Source organism: Alligator sinensis, unplaced genomic scaffold, assembly GCF_000455745.1.
Source record: "Alligator sinensis unplaced genomic scaffold, ASM45574v1 scaffold337_1, whole genome shotgun sequence".
Lineage (NCBI taxonomy): Eukaryota > Metazoa > Chordata > Crocodylia > Alligatoridae > Alligator > Alligator sinensis.
The window spans coordinates 3,343,382-3,357,799 of NW_005841927.1; the positions used below are offsets into that span (position 1 = coordinate 3,343,382).

Sequence of the window (14,418 nt, forward strand, 5' to 3'; positions counted from 1 at the left end):
ATTCCTGCACCCCACAGATGTTGCAGTAGGTTGATTTGAACTTCACTGTACCTGCAGATGCCCTGGCAGGGGCTGTCTCTTGCAATTCCAGCACCAGAAGTCTCAGTCTGCTCAGTGAAGTCCAAGGTCTCGTGCTTCAGAGAGAACGTGCTACCCTTACCTAACACCTCAGTGGGAGTAGTGAGGGCTGCTGAGGAAAGGAAGAGCTTTTTCTTTGACACCTCTACCCACCCTTTCTCCCTCTCCCCTCACCCTAACCAAGCTTGTGGAGGAATCTGATTCATCAGGGAGATGCATAGACTGATCTTGGGTTGATGAGACTTGCTTCCACTGGAGGAAGTAGTGACCCTGGCACATGGTGTGTGAGACATCACTCAGTCCCCCAGAGACTTGGGCTGCTTGTGTCTTTGCCTTCCAGGGGGCTGGCCCTTGGCTTAATCCTAGGGTTCTGTGGTTTCAGGCTCCAGCACTGATATCAGCGAGGACTGGGAAAAGGACTTTGACCTGGACATGACAGAAGAGGAGGTGCAGCTGGCGCTCTCGAAGGTGGAGGTGTCTGGGGAGGTGAGTGCAGTGGCAGGCCTATGTCTGGCGCTTCCAGTGGGAGGCTGGTGTGGTATCAAAGCTGACTCATGGCTCTCTGTCCTGTTCACAGATGGAAGACGAAGAGTGGGAGGACTGGGAATAAGGAGGCTGCTTCCTGTGTGCACGCCACAGGCTCATTTCCACCATCCGATGTGAATTAAATCACAGACCGACAATTCCTTTCATGTGTAACTGTGCTGGGGTTTGCAGCTCTGGGCTGGAGGAGTTTTATCCCTGCTAAATCTTTTGGGTAGCTCAAACTCACGACCCATTCAGATGCTGGAGGAGGTGGCAGCAGGCATTTCACTTGGGGTGCTTGGGAAGGGGGCTCAGCCTCTCAAGAGGTTCTAGAGACCAGCAAGGTCAAATGTGACTGCCCCGCAAGACGTGGGGGCTGGAGACAGGTCAGGTGGCATCAGTGGGTCCCTAGGGTTGAACTGGACACTAGAACACCTGGCTGGATTATTCTGTACTTCTCAGCTGCTGGTTTGCTGATTGTCTGCTTGTGTATGTGTATAACCTACAATACAGCAGCTTCAAAGGCTCTAGACTCCCAGCCCAACTAACCCCTGCGAGAGATCACCCCCCCCCCCCCCCCCCCCCCCCGCCGGCGCCCGCGCCCGGCTGGCCAGAGGCTGGAGGCGCTGCATGGGATACCCCTTTGTACTACTACACCTTCTGCTGTGAGGAAAGGCTTTTGGCTGCGGGGCTTTGATCTGGAGCCAGGCCCCTCTACAGGGAATTCACTGCTGCCCCTGTCCCTTTCTGCACCTCCGCTTGGCCTAGCCTCCTGTTAAGACAGGAGTCCCAGTGCTTCCTTCTGCTTCTGTTGGATGCAGCTTCTTAGAGGGAAACCCAGATTTCTGCCTGCTGAGGCAGAGGCCTCTCACGGAGAGCAGAGGGGAGTTGCTTCCTCCTTGCCCTTTCCATGACTTCCTCAACTGTGCTGCCTCCCTCTGCTCTGCTGGGTTTCAGGAATTTTTATTTGTCCTTAATTCATCTGGCAAAGTCCTGATTCCTGTGGGTTTTTATAGGTGGACAGTGGACCTAGGTCATGGTAGAAGCAGAACCTGTCCTTGTCAGCGTCTGTCAGCACCCAGCTCAGTCGTGTAAAAGACCTTGTTGGGTCCAGTGTCCACCACTTCCATATCAGCCTTTGTCAGCACATCCTGCCATTTTCCCCTGTTCTTAATAGAGGGGAGGTGGAAGGTGTCTGGCAGCAGGTGGGACTTGGTGGCACAAGCTGACTGCTGTCTCTGTTCTCTTTGCTGCTTGAATCCCCCCCGCCTCAAACCTTCCCTTCCTGCTTTTTCCTCAAACTCCACAGGTTGTTAAAATGGCCTTATTCCTATCAGCTAAGGCTCCATCTCCCATTCCCCCACTGCTAGTGGCTGCTTTAGACAGACCTTCCTCTAGGCCACGAGGCGGTTTCCTTCTGATCTGTCACAAAATGCTCTTCCTTAGCGGATGTGGCCAGTACAGTTATCTTCAGTGAGCAGGGACCATCCCCACTGTCTCTGGCTTTCAGAGTATTGGATTTATCCGTGGTATTTCTAGGTCATTCTGCTTCTTTAGGGCCACGTAATTGAAGCTGTGGGTTTCCTTCTATTTCTAGATAACAGAAGCCTTCTGGGTCTTGGGAGCATCAATTTTCCAACTGGGAGATTCAGACAACAGTGACAGCTCTTGTAGGTGGGTTGGAGATAGTGTCTTCCAGATCCGTGTCTGAGAGCCTGTGTAGGCTGCAACACCCACTGGGACAGGGGAAAGCTTGTTGGTGTAAAGTGACCCATCGGGGTCTTTGCTGTGGCCTAGCTCTGTCCTTGACATTGGTGCATCTTGGGGAGGCAGTGAAAATTCAGCTAGGTTCCCTCTACGTGGATGTGGAACTGTCTTAACTTTTAAGTCAGGAGACATTCCTGTTGCCAGTAGGTCCACCATTGTGGCTGGAGGGTTTCTGTAGCAGGGCCTCTAGCCAGGAGGCCAGTAGCCGTCTAGAAATATCTGAGAACTACATAAGCTGCGCATAGTGCTGTGCTCTGGGGAGATTCCTGTGTATATGCTCGAGTCTAATTTTAAAACTGAGGTGCCCAGCTGGAACCTTGTGCCCCGTGGTAGGAGCTGGGAGAAGGGGCAGTGCTTTCATTTCTCTTCGTAATTCTTTCTTTAGTTAATTAACCTTTTGGTTGTTTGTGCAATATTCTCTCTTTTAAATTATATTGCATCTCCCAGGAGCATTTTCTAGCTGGGGCAAAAGAGATCCTAACAGCTGTTAGTTTTGTAATGATAACTTTCTCCTGAACCTTTTACAGACTTGCAGTTAACAGCGATTAAAGGAATTCTACAGAATTGGCTGTCTGTGTTGGGTGTCTTATTTATTATCTACGGGGCCGACCCCTCAAAAGCAGGTGGGCTTGGTGGAGCCCCAGCTGAGTGATTTCATCCTAATCCAGGTATAAACCTAGATGAAGGGGAGCCGTACTGTCCACTTGGTTAGCAGTGACTGCCTACAGCATTCCCAGGTAGTCTCCTGTCCAAGGACTAGCCAGACCAGGGACTGTTTTTAGCTTCCAAGTTTGGGTGCATTCAGTCCAGGTTTTGTTACAACCTGTCCTTTCTAAAAGAAATGTGCCATTTTGCAGCTTGCCTTACTCAAAAGACATAGAAAAGACCATTAGGATGAAAGGACATAAATATCTGCTTGGCTCAGAGATCTACTGCGCACCTACTACTCCATGGAGCAGCCAGTGCTACTGGTCTTGACTCAGTGTTTGCTCGTGTCCTGTCCAGTGGGTTGTTTCTTGGAGACTATCACTAGAAATGGTCTTGGGGAGGTGGGCAGATGCTGCCTTGTGCCTCCTCGCTTCAGTGAGGTGCTTGGGGAGAGAACCGAGGGCCCTTGGGTTCACATGCTCTTGTTTCTAGCTACAAAGCAAATGGCATGAAGGGGTTTCAGGCCATGTGGTTTTGTTTTGAATGAAATGTGATGAGAGAGAGGTCTGAGAAATGGAACAGCCCCTCCACTTTCCCTCTGCCTCTGGAGGCCAGCCATCCTGTGTCTGGGACATGGGGGTGTGGAGGGGAAGGTAAGGATAGACTGGAAACCAAGCATACCATTAAACTATGCCAGCATTTTGGAAGCCATCTGTCCCCTTTATTTGGGGAGAGAGTTATTAAGAGCTCACCAGCCATGGGTGCCAACTGACTTCTTCAATGGAAGGTCTCAGTATCATGTCTGGCTCCAAGAGGCTTTTCAGGAGATCCTGACATTCCTCTGAGATGTCCAAGTGCCCAGGAATGGAGATGCCTTTCTGCTGGTGACACAGCATCTTGGGGATGTTGGTGTCATCAAAGGGAAGGCCAGCGCACAGCATAACGTAAAGGATGACACCCATGCTCCAGATGTCCCCCTTGCGGCTGTCGTGAGGCACCCCCTGGAGCACTTCGGGCGCTGCATAGGCAGTGCTGCCACAGAACGTCTGGCTCAGCTCCTTCCGATTCTTGGGAAGCAGCTTGGCAAACCCAAAATCTGTCAGCTTTAAGTTGAAGCCTTGCAGCAAGGCATTCTCGCACTTGAGATCCCGGTGCGCGACACCGCATGCATGGCAGTAACGGATCGCCTCCACCAGCTGGTGGAAGAGCGCCTTGGTGCGGCTCTCGGGCAGTGGGCCTTTGTGCAGGATGCAGTCAAAGACGTCCCCGTCCTCTGCCAGCTCCATCACCAAGTAGATCTTCCTGTCGGACTCCAGCATTTCGTACACGCGGATGATGTTCTTGTGATCCAAGCGTTTGACAATCTGGAGCTCTCGAGGCAGGAATCTCTGGATAAACTCTGAGAAGAGAGAAGGCAGGTTCATTCCAGGCCCAGGAAGACAAGCTAAGATAGGGGTATGTGTGCTCTACCACGTCCCATGGATGCTGCAGCTCTGTGCAGAGACCAGGGCTGGCAACCATTCACTGGAGAATGGCTTAAAAGGTGTTGACATTTCAAATGCAACCATTTGCTCCAAGAAAATGAGCCCTTTCTCCACCCACTGGGCTATTTCAGGCTGAGAGGGGCTGGGAAGATAAGGACAGATTAATACTCGCCTCTTAGTGAGAGGGGAAGTCCCCACCCTGGCGGAGCTCAGGAAGGACCAGCCTTCCCTTAGGAACTTGTCCTCTTAGTTGTGTGTTTTGGTTTTTAAATACCCATTCACTTGGGGGAAGCTGAATTATATTTTCAATCGGGAGTAACAAACTTGTAGATAGTGACCACTTCCCCAACTGTCTAGCCTGTGGCCCTCTCCATGAGAGGCCTCTTACCTTCTGGACCTTCCTTTTTATCAATAATTTTAACTGCCACTTTCTGCTGGTGCTTTCTTGAGAAGGCCTCTTTCACCTTTGAGTATGTTCCCTCCCCAATGGTCTTTCCCAGCTGGTAGCCATTGGAGAGTAAAAACTCCTCCATCTCCTCTTGTAATTTTGGACCACTCATTCTCTCAGGTCATCATGTAGATGCTTTGATATGACATCTCTGTGCTTTGCTTCTTCTCCTGATCCAGGCCTGCATTGGTTGCAGCCCCGAATCCTAAATTATTTTCCAGCCTAGACAAAGTCCCTTGATTAAGGGGGCAGCTGGATTGGGACATCAAAATGCAAAGCCCCTATTATGATGCAACCTTGTATTTTATGAGTCAAAGGGGAGGGCTGCCATGGGAGGCGAGTGCCCAAAATGGGCAGTTGCTTAACATGCCCACAGCCCTGGGCAGTCGTGCTAGGGCAGTGATGGGATAATCTCCAGGGACCTGTTTGTGGGGATTTGGGGTAAGGGATTTTTACACCATGCAGTGATGTACAGACTTTGTAACTCTTAATGTAACCCATATATTTGCCCCCGCTGTAGATTTATAGCGGAGTGGGCAAATTTTTCAAGATCAGATTCAAGTGAATTTGGAGGGTTTGGTCTTGTCCTCTCCTTAGTGGACATGGAGGTAACCGGCTTCCATTGTAATCTGGAGACTTGCTAGTTAGAAAAGTCTTTATAAGATCTACATGGCTGGTTGAGCGCTGGAACAGGCTACTTGGAGAGGGAGGGGAGGGGAGGTCTCCATCACTGGGAGCTAAGTGCATGTTTGATGACCATGAGTCTGGGGTGATTTAGACTGGGACAGTTCTGCCTTGAGCTGGGGGGCTGGGCTAGAAATGGCCTTTCGAGGTTCCTTCCCCACCATGCTTGTATGGTTCCGATACAGGCAGGGGTGTCCATGGGTTGCTTCTATCATAGTAACACTTAGTGCTTACAGAACCTTCCCCATCTGTGTGTCTCGGTGCTTGCCAAAAGAGGCTAGTATCAACCTTTTGTGGATGGAGGAGCTGAGGTACAAAGAGAGGGAAGTGACTTGCCCAGTGACCCAGTGAGAAATTGAGCCCAGGTGCTATTCCAGGGGTGGGCAATTATTTTGGGCAGAGGGCTGCTTACTGAGTTTTGGCAAGCCATCGAGGGCTGCATGACAGGCAGCCGGGGCAGATAAATATTAATTTTCTAGAATGGCCTGGCGGGCTGCATCCGGCCCACAGGCCGCCTTTTGCCCACTCCTGTGCTATTCATTAGGCTACGCTGCCTCCTTTATCAAGGGGCTGCCCATCTTGGTCACTGCACAGAGGTGGAACAAAGATGATTCCTGCCCTATTGACTTTGTGATCTGCTTTTGGGGACTGGTGAGGGAAACGCCCTGTGGAGTAGGCTTTGTGTTTGTGCTCCGTCTTAGTTTACCAGACCAAGTAGTTGTCCAGTGTGAGGGGCTTACGGGATCCCTTTCTAAACCCCATGATGGATCCCCACAGGGACTGGCGTCCAGGAGGGAACATACAGATCAACCTCAAAGATTCCTTTGGTCTCAGCATCTGCAAGGTAAGACCTTTTCCTCAGCTTTTGGGGAACAGAGGCAGCTCCCATCTGCCTTCTCAGGCTGGTGGGATCTGGCTTGAAAGTAGCCCTAGATTAAGACCAGGTAAGTCTGGAGCACTGAGACTACCCTGCTAGTCAACATGGCCTCAGCTTCTTTGTGCTCCCTGTCTGCAACCAGCTGTGGTCTTACACTTGGGGCAGGCTCTTTGGGGTGGGAGCTGTGGCTTTGCTGTGTGGCAGCATGGTGCCCAACACAGCAGCCCTGGTCTGTGCCCGGGACTCCAGGGAAGAGCCCTGGGCCTTGAGCTATGGGCTTGGGAATGCAGAGAAGGCCATGCCTGCCATGCCCCAGCTGTCTTGTGATGTAAGAGGAGCCTCCCGTGTCACAATGCAGAAGGCTCTCTGCCTCCTGTTTGCCCTGCTCGCGTCGTGCCCTTTGCACTAGGCTCCCAGACTGCCAGGCGTACTCCTGGGAATCCTCCCAAGCCTCTGCAAAGTGTGTCAGGGTCTCACAAGGGTGTGGGAGGTGAAGGGGTGGGTGGCGCCGAGCTCCCGGCCCCGCCAAATCACCCATGCTTACCTTGCTTCTCTCGTCATCAAACAGGTCTGGGGCTAGGACATGAACTCTCAGGAGACCCCACAAGCTCGGAGATTCCCCATCGAGGCAGGAGATTCCCCCAGCCTGGCAGCTGTTCCAGAAACCCAGGAGCCAGTTGCCACTGAGCACACTGCAGCAAGGTCTGGGCTGTGGTGGGGGGCCTGAAGCTGAGTGCACATGTGAGCCAGCCATTCCCTGTGCGCAGGGGATGCAGCTTCTCTTGGTTGGAGGCTGGGAAGTGACCCCCAGTGAGCACTTGGGTTCTGGCCTGGGCCAGTCCTGCTTCTGCTGGGTCCATCCCCTTGGTTGCTGTAGGGGCAGCTACTGTGTTTAGGTCATTCTCCCCCACTCCAGAAACCTGGGCTCTTCTGGTCTGTGGAGAGGGAGGGTGTCGCCTTATTTTAATCTCTTCAATTGCCCACTTTGATCCTGCTGGGGGGGGGGGGGGGGGGGGGCGTGGTGGCTAGGAGTCTCAGCCCTTTCCCTCTGCTCTTCAGTGTCTCCTTGGTCCAGCTGTGTTCTTCCCAAGCACTGGGGAGGAGGCCACAGAGACATCTCGGGGCTGGAAAGAAAGAAAGAGAAAGGGTGCTGTAGCCCCATAGGAGCTGCTCCTGTTCAGGGGAGGCCAGCCCAGCTTGGGCAGGCTGCGACAGCCTCTTGGCTGTAAGAGTTGCCTGATCCAGCTCTGGCAAACCATGTTAACAGCCCAGGCTGGTTCCTGCAGACTGGGCACTGAGAGAAGCTCCAGAGGGGCAGGGCTGGGTTAGGGTTAACTGTGTAGTGTGTCCTCCCTGGGTACCTGCTTTAGTACAGCTTAGTGCTGGGAGCAGATGCACCCCTGGTGGAGTCCCCTTGACTTTGGGGCTTCAGGACTTTGGTCTGGAGCCTGTGGGTGGCGGACAAGAGGGCTCAGGGGGTGCAGTGATGAGGAGCAGGTAAGGGGCTGCTGGCTTAGCAAAAGGATTACATGAGCTGGAGGAGGGCTGGGATGGCTGTGTGGGAGAGGTCCCTTCCCTACTGGGCTGGTGTTTCCATCACCGGGCAGAGAGCAACAGTGTGAATGGAACCAGGTTTCTGTAGAAGTGGGCTGGCCCTGCCACACGCTCATCCTTGCCTCCCTGCCTTCTCAGTAAGCTGTGCCGCAGAGCACGAGACCCAGGTCAGGCTTCGCGAGACTGCTCTGACTGGTGGGTGGCTCTGCTGTGCTGAGGCAGCTGCCTGGGAGCTGCCATATCAGCCCCCGGCAGCACCCCTGTGGGCTCAGGTCTTGACCCAACCCCTTGGCCTTTATCTCCTCAGACATGGGGGCTCTGTGCAGGATCCGCCTTCCTGTGAGAGCTGAGTTTGACAATGCTGGCCCCCCTCAGAGGGGCATCAGAGGGGTCTTCCCCTTGTTCTACTGATGGACATGGGCAGTATATTCCAGCTGGGTCTCAGGCTGCTGCTCCATCCTGGTATCCTTGGTGTAGGGATGCAATGCCAGATCCCATAAAGCCTTTCTCTGCATAAAGCCAGAGGAAAAGGGCACAAAGGACCTGTCTGAGCCGAGTGCTGCTGCCTCCCTGCCCCGTCCAGGCGGGCTCTGGTCCCCTGACTCAGTCCAGCCCCTCCTGGCGGGAGCCAGCTGCTAGACTGCCAGGCCAGCCCATGTTTCTCTGCACCCAAATAACCATGTCAGCAACCTTGCACCAGCCTCCTGGGAGGCTGGAATCAACCAGGTCCCCTTCCCCCCCCACCACACACAACCCCCACTCTCTCTCATTGTGCAGGCAACTGAGAAGATGCCCAGGGTGCCACTGCCTGACGCTGCCCAACGTCCCCATTGACGTCTACATTGCCATGGGTGGGAACCGCAGGCCGCGGACCACCTAGCGGTTCCCCCAAGTTGGGCTCGAGTGCTGAGGCCGCGGAGGCTGCCGCCAGCAACGCCCCGGCAGCCGGAGAACAGCAAAGGGCGCCACGCAGAACGGTGACGCACATTTTAATAAAAGGACATCTTAGAATGTTCCTCTGCATCGGGTTCCTCTGCCGTGGCTCCCACCAAGAGACTTGGCAGGGCCTCTCGCCGGTGCCTGGGGTCTCAGCAGGGAACGACCGGCTCCAGGTTTGTGGAGGAGGTTGCCTGGCAGAGGGCACTGCTTGTGTGGTCCTGGCTTGCTGCAGAGGCTTTGGCACCAGGCTCTATCAGAAGCTGGTATGATTTGCTCCTGACAGTCTTTGGGTTCAACCTATGGGTCTCCCCTGCCCCTGCCATGGCTGCCTCTCCCTGCTGGGCTACCTGGGGCTGCTTCCCAATGCCCTTCTAGAACACTGGTTTGTCCCCAGCCTGACCCTCCCATTCCCATCCTCTCTCTTCCAGCCCTGCAGCATCCGCTTGGTACCCAACTCAGCAGGCGGGCAGGCAGCCCCTGCAAGGGCAGAGTGTGGGGTGACCTGGTTCCCAGGCTCCCCCTATTCTCACTCTGGCCTTTCTGGTGGAAGAGGAATCGGACGGACCCTGCACTGGCTGACTGGAAGCATAGGTAGCACTAGCAGCCTCCTCCCCTGCTCCTGCTGGGTTTGATCCAGTCATGGGGAGGAGTGTGGGGAATGAATTTGAGCACAGAGGTGTTGCTGGACAGCCTGGGTTGGGGCAGAGGTTGGTGGGGGTGACGAGATTCACTTTAACGGAGCGAGGAGGGTGAGGTTTGGAGTGTGATCAAGTCAGTGGATGGGACTGCAGGTGGTCTTGGATTGTGCAGGAGCTGAATGCTGGATGGGTGGCTGGTAGCAGGGGAGCCTCCCATAGCATGCACTAGCACAGGGGCTGCCCACCCCCAGGGGAGGGAAGGAGGTGGCAGGGAGCCAGCAGTAAGAGCATGTTGTGTGCAGGCTGCTCCAGCCAGGGTTCCTCCAGGGCCCTGCTCTTCATCACTTGGGAGGTAGGGCACAGAGCGCTGCTGCCTCATCCCCGCCTTCCAAATGTGGAATCACTTTTATCCTTTATATCTCTGAACCGCCTGTGAGTTTTGTAACCACCGTTGTTGGGGGAGAAAAGTTCTTTAATCCAGAGCTTTTCATAGGCAGATGTTGAGATGTCTATGCCTTTGTGTCCCTTGGATGCACCAGGGGTGTGATTCTCCCCTACATTGCACCAAGGGGCATGAGTAGCCCCCTGATTTGGCAGCATTTCAGGCCTGCTTTGCATGGGTGGGTTGGCATTTGTTTGCTTAACATCCACACCATGGAGTGTGTGTATTTGGAGCATGTGTGTCACAGCCGTGCCTGGTGTTCTTAAGCAGAAAGGGGGAGATTTGTGATGGTTCCCAGGTCCAGTGGGACTTTGTGGCAACCAGTTGAGAGGTCCATCTCCCACACGGACAGGTTTTCTCCTTGTGGTCAAAGCAGTACTTCTGCTGTGATGATTAGCCTCCTTTCTGCATGTTTTCTGCCTCTGGCCAAAGGCATTAAGCTAGCAGTTGCCAGCTCCTCGCCTGTTGAAACTGGAGGCTTCCATCATTTAATTCTACTCTATCAGGCATGAATTGGTGTTGGAGCAGCAGGTCTGTCACGGGTGCGGGGGCTGACGTGTCTACCTCATTTGACTTGAAATGTTTTCCTGCCATCTTGGCCCCCCCATGCAAAGATGAGAGCCTGTCAGAGCTCCATATAAAGGGAAACCTGGCTCTGCAGGCCACGTGCCACCCCAATGAAATTACATCTTCACTAGCTTCCACGTGCTGGGGGTTGGAGGACTCCTGCCTATGAGGATGGGCTGTGGAGCATAAGGTTCCCTGCCAGCAGCTGGCACAGAAACTCTGTTTTTCCATCAACTTGCAGCTTATGCTTTAACATCCCTGGTTCCTGCTGCCCAGGGGTTGAGAGCAAAGCTCAGACAGAGAGGAGCCTGGCAGCAGATGTATACCATCTCGTGCCAGAGACTACAGGGAGCTTTGTCCCCTGCACCCAGTGTGTGATCCAGGACTGGGAGCGGGCAGGGTTAATCCAGCTATGGCTTCACTTTTGGAGTGGATAGGAATAATAGAGGTAACATCATTGGATTTAGCAGTGCGTGCAAAAAACGCCTTGCGTTGCCGTATGTTCATCTTGGATTTCTCTCCTCTCTTCTCCAAGACAAGGGATCGTTAGATCATCCAGTGTGACCCTGGCAATGCAAAGACAAGAGTCTGTCAAAGCTCCTTCCACAGGGAAAGCTGGCATGTTGTTATGTTTTGTCCTGCTATCACTGCATGGAGCCCAAGGGCATGTTTAGCTGAAACTCTGTTTTAGAAAGCCATGCAGTCCTGCTCTGAAGCCTCAAAGACTGGAGGAGCCAGTGCTTCCCCTGGGTGGTTTGTTCCAACAGTTCATTCCCCCACTGCTAGACACTGGTGCCTTCATCCTAGCTTTGAACTTGGCTGACTTCAGCTTGCAGCCGTTGGGTCTTGTTCTGGCCTTTTTTGATTCAGATAGTCTATAAGGTGCATCTCTACCTTGCCTTCTGCCTTTGCAGCTACGTTGGAGAAAGCGTTAGTGTCTTGCTTCTCCCACCAGGAAGGTTTTTATATGTTGAAAATCAAATTGCCTCGATAGTCTCTTTCTGCACTCTCCCCAATTTTTCAAAACCTCTTTTTAATACAGATGCCCAAATGGGGTGCGGCATCCTGATATCTACATCATCAATGCCACGTGCAGCATCCTCCTCATGACTGCTTCCTTGCTCTGGGTTCTCACATTGAGTTGTACACCCATCAGGATCCCTACATCCTCTTCAGAGTGGCTGCCTTGCAGAATCCAGTGCGCCAGCCTGGAGGCATGGCCTGCAGTTCTTTTTCCAGGACTTATGAACCTTGCATTGGGCTGCCTTTAACGACATTATGTTTGAATGGGTGCACCAGGTGATTCACTAAGGCAGCTGGCTCCTGCCCTAACTCAGCAAAAGGGTGGAAGGCAAGAGCGCTTGGGGCCCTCTGATGGAGGTCCTGTATGAGCAGTCTTACCTGATGGAGAAGGCTGGAACACCCCAGCCAAGTCCCAGACTGGGGAGCTCCAACACTGCACAGCAAGGCACCCTGGTGTAAGAATGTGCCCAGGGGCTGCTCTCGCCTGTCTCCTATGCTCTCCTATGCCAGAGGGCTCTGAACTACTTTGTTCTCATTATTTGCCATCTGCCACAATTGATTTCATATTAACCCCTGGTCGCTGTCAAAGCACATTGTCCTGATCCCTGAGAAAGCGTGAGAGATCCCTTCCCCCCCCCCCTTGAATCATAGCTCCCCACTGGTAACTTTTTTTTTTTTCTTTTTTGAGATTTGTCAGTTATGCAGATATTGGTCCATCACTGCCATGTTGCTATTGCACTCAATAAAATCAGAATGTGCAGTTCCCATGCTACCTGTGCCTGGCCAAAGTCTGCCGGTTGTATTAACTTTGTTACTTTTCCCAGCTGATGTGTAATTTCCAACAGTCCCATTTTTATTGATGAGGTCACTAAAACCGCACTGGCCAGTACCAATCCTCTATCTATTCCTGTGCTAAAGGTCACCCCCTTCTCAAATCCTGCTGTGCAAAGGCATCCAGATGGAGCAAGCTGTGTCCTACGATCACCGGAGTCCTCCGTGACTGCATGAAGCAGACCTGGGGGGGAGGCGTTCTCAGAGGCATATTGTGGGGCAATTATTACACTTCCTGGCCATGTCTGCATGAGACGCTGACTGCACGGTAGCTCGTTACTACACAGTAACATTGCGTGGCACAAAGTGTGGTGCGACACTACTGCGCAGGTGACGTTACCTAAAAGCCATTCAGCAACGCTACTGTGTGCTGACTCCAGGAACTGCACAGTGATTTAGTACTTATGTATGCAAGTACTGCACAGTCAGCATCTCGTGTAGATGCAGCCCCCATCATATATGGGATAAGGAAAGCTCCTGCTTCCAGCTGGGAAGGTAGCATCTGATTTCTTTCTCAATGCTGCTCCTGCTTTCCTCCTTTCCACACCGTCTGGGGGAGGCTCGGGCTGGATCACTGGTCTGTGGGTCAGCACCGTCGTGCCCGCCTGCTCTCTAGGTGTTGCAGCAGGCTCTGCTCTGAGTGCAGAAGAGAGGCAGGGGGGAGAGCCACCCCTAGGCTCCTTCTCTCCCTTGGGCCCCTTGCTATGCAGTGTCAAAGCTCCCCAGGCTGGGGCCTGCCTCAGCCTTTTCCACCAAGTGCAGCTGCTTTGAAGGGACCCCTCCGAGCTCCCACTCCACCTTTGGTCTGGGATGGGGCAGAAACCAGTTGCCTTAGTGAGTTGGCACAAGCCTTTCCCAGCAGGATCAGCACTGCTGGCATCACACTGCTGGGGAGAGTGGGGACAGAAATGGAGGAACTAATAGCATCCCTTGCCTCTGCCAGCACATGTTAGCCATATACATCTCCCTCTGCCCGTGGAGAAAAGCAAACAGCCACCTAACAGCTACCCTGGGTCTGAGCACCAGTACCTTTCTCAGGTGGGAGAGGGGAGAGCAGTTCCCGGGTAAAGGCAGAAATCTCTCTCTCTTTATTGGGGTTAGTCCTGGGATAAGGAGGCTTTCCCCTGGGCTCTGCTCCAGTCTGGCTCAGGTGGCAGCTGCCCCTGAAATCTGGCAGGTGGGCAGCAAGCTGCTGCTCTGGCACCAGGCCCTGGCAGACAAACAGCCTTGTGCAGCATGGTTGGGTTAATGGCGCTTGCCCCCTTGGGTGAGGACAAGAGCCGGCCGGAGCTGGGGACTGCCTCCCCTTCGCCTGGTCCCCGCCCTGCAGTGTCCGTGGAGCTGGCCCATGGCTGGTGGTGCCCAGCAAGGATGCTCCTGCGGGAGCCGGGGATGCCCAGGCAGGGAGTGCACACAGTGCCGGATTTAGGCTTAAACTACTTAAGCTACAGTTTAGGGCCTTGCAATAGAGATTTCAAAGGCGTTAGGGCCAGAAGGGACATCAGCAGATCATCGAGCCCGACCCCCTGCCCGGGGCAGGGAAGGGCGCTGGGGTCCGACGGCTGCAGCCAGGGGCTTGCCCAGCCTCCTCTTCAAGACCCCCAGGGTAGGGCAGAGCACCACCTCCCTCCGGAGCCCCTTCTCCCTCGAGCCCAATAGGAGGGGCCTCTAAATGAGAAGAAAAAACCCCAAACCCTGGGCATTTTCACTCTATGAATGTATATTTCATTTGTCATAATGTGACAAAAATATACCTCTGCCTAATACAAGAGGTCCGATTCACCCAAGGAGCCTTGTCTGCCCTCGGTATATACAGCTCCATGCAGACGTAACGAGGGTCCCACTCTCGCGGGTTACCTTCGCCCCCTTCATCCGCACGGAGCCCGGAGCTCCAGTGTGCGGCTGCCGCCCCC

At 53.7% G+C, this 14,418-nt stretch overlaps 3 protein-coding genes across 9 annotated transcripts in view; 2 read left to right on the plus strand and 1 right to left on the minus strand.

Moving 5' to 3' along the window:
- BSDC1 (BSD domain containing 1) overlaps positions 1–1,198 on the plus strand; it is an 11,163-nt gene extending 9,965 nt beyond the window's left edge. For all 6 annotated transcript variants that reach the window (XM_006019332.3, XM_006019333.3, XM_006019330.3 and 3 more), the window contains 2 exons: positions 461–564; positions 656–1,198. In XM_006019332.3, the coding sequence (XP_006019394.1) occupies positions 461–564; positions 656–688 (137 nt within the window). In that variant the 3' untranslated portion in view covers positions 689–1,198. The remainder of the gene's footprint in view (positions 1–460; positions 565–655) is intronic.
- Positions 1,199–3,758: 2,560 nt separating this feature from the next.
- On the minus strand, positions 3,759–5,062 carry TSSK3 (testis specific serine kinase 3). Its single transcript, XM_006019337.2, has 2 exons — positions 4,891–5,062; positions 3,759–4,417 (listed from the first exon to the last, which is right to left on the minus strand). Exons 1-2 carry the CDS (start codon positions 5,060–5,062, stop codon positions 3,759–3,761), a joined length of 831 nt encoding a protein of 276 aa, XP_006019399.2.
- A 263-nt stretch (positions 5,063–5,325) lies between these two features.
- FAM229A (family with sequence similarity 229 member A) lies at positions 5,326–11,210 on the plus strand. 2 transcript variants are annotated; one of them, XM_006019339.2, is made up of 4 exons: positions 5,326–5,391; positions 6,412–6,478; positions 7,080–7,213; positions 8,843–9,009. In XM_006019339.2, the coding sequence occupies exons 3-4, from the start codon at positions 7,095–7,097 to the stop codon at positions 8,943–8,945; spliced, it is 222 nt and encodes a 73-aa protein (XP_006019401.1). In that variant the 5' UTR covers positions 5,326–5,391; positions 6,412–6,478; positions 7,080–7,094; the 3' UTR covers positions 8,946–9,009. The 2 variants fall into 2 exon arrangements, with proteins under 2 accessions (XP_006019401.1, XP_006019400.1); XM_006019338.2 differs by lacking the exons at positions 5,326–5,391; positions 6,412–6,478 and adding an exon at positions 6,893–6,971 and having other exon boundaries at positions 8,843–11,210.
- The last annotated feature ends 3,208 nt before the right edge of the window (positions 11,211–14,418 follow it).

What these genes read in the sequence shown, in the direction of transcription:
- FAM229A (XM_006019339.2), top strand. Translation starts at nt 7,095, where the DNA reads ATGAACTCTCAGGAGACCCCACAAGCTCGGAGATTCCCCATCGAGGCA. An exon ending in ACTGAGCACACTGCAGCAAG is followed by an intron (nt 7,214 to 8,842) that starts GTCTGGGCTGTG and finishes CTCATTGTGCAG; the next exon opens with GCAACTGAGAAGATGCCCAG.
- TSSK3 (XM_006019337.2), bottom strand. Translation starts at nt 5,062, where the DNA reads ATGAGTGGTCCAAAATTACAAGAGGAGATGGAGGAGTTTTTACTCTCC. An exon ending in TAAAAAGGAAGGTCCAGAAG is followed by an intron (nt 4,418 to 4,890) that starts GTAAGAGGCCTC and finishes CTCTCTTCTCAG; the next exon opens with AGTTTATCCAGAGATTCCTG.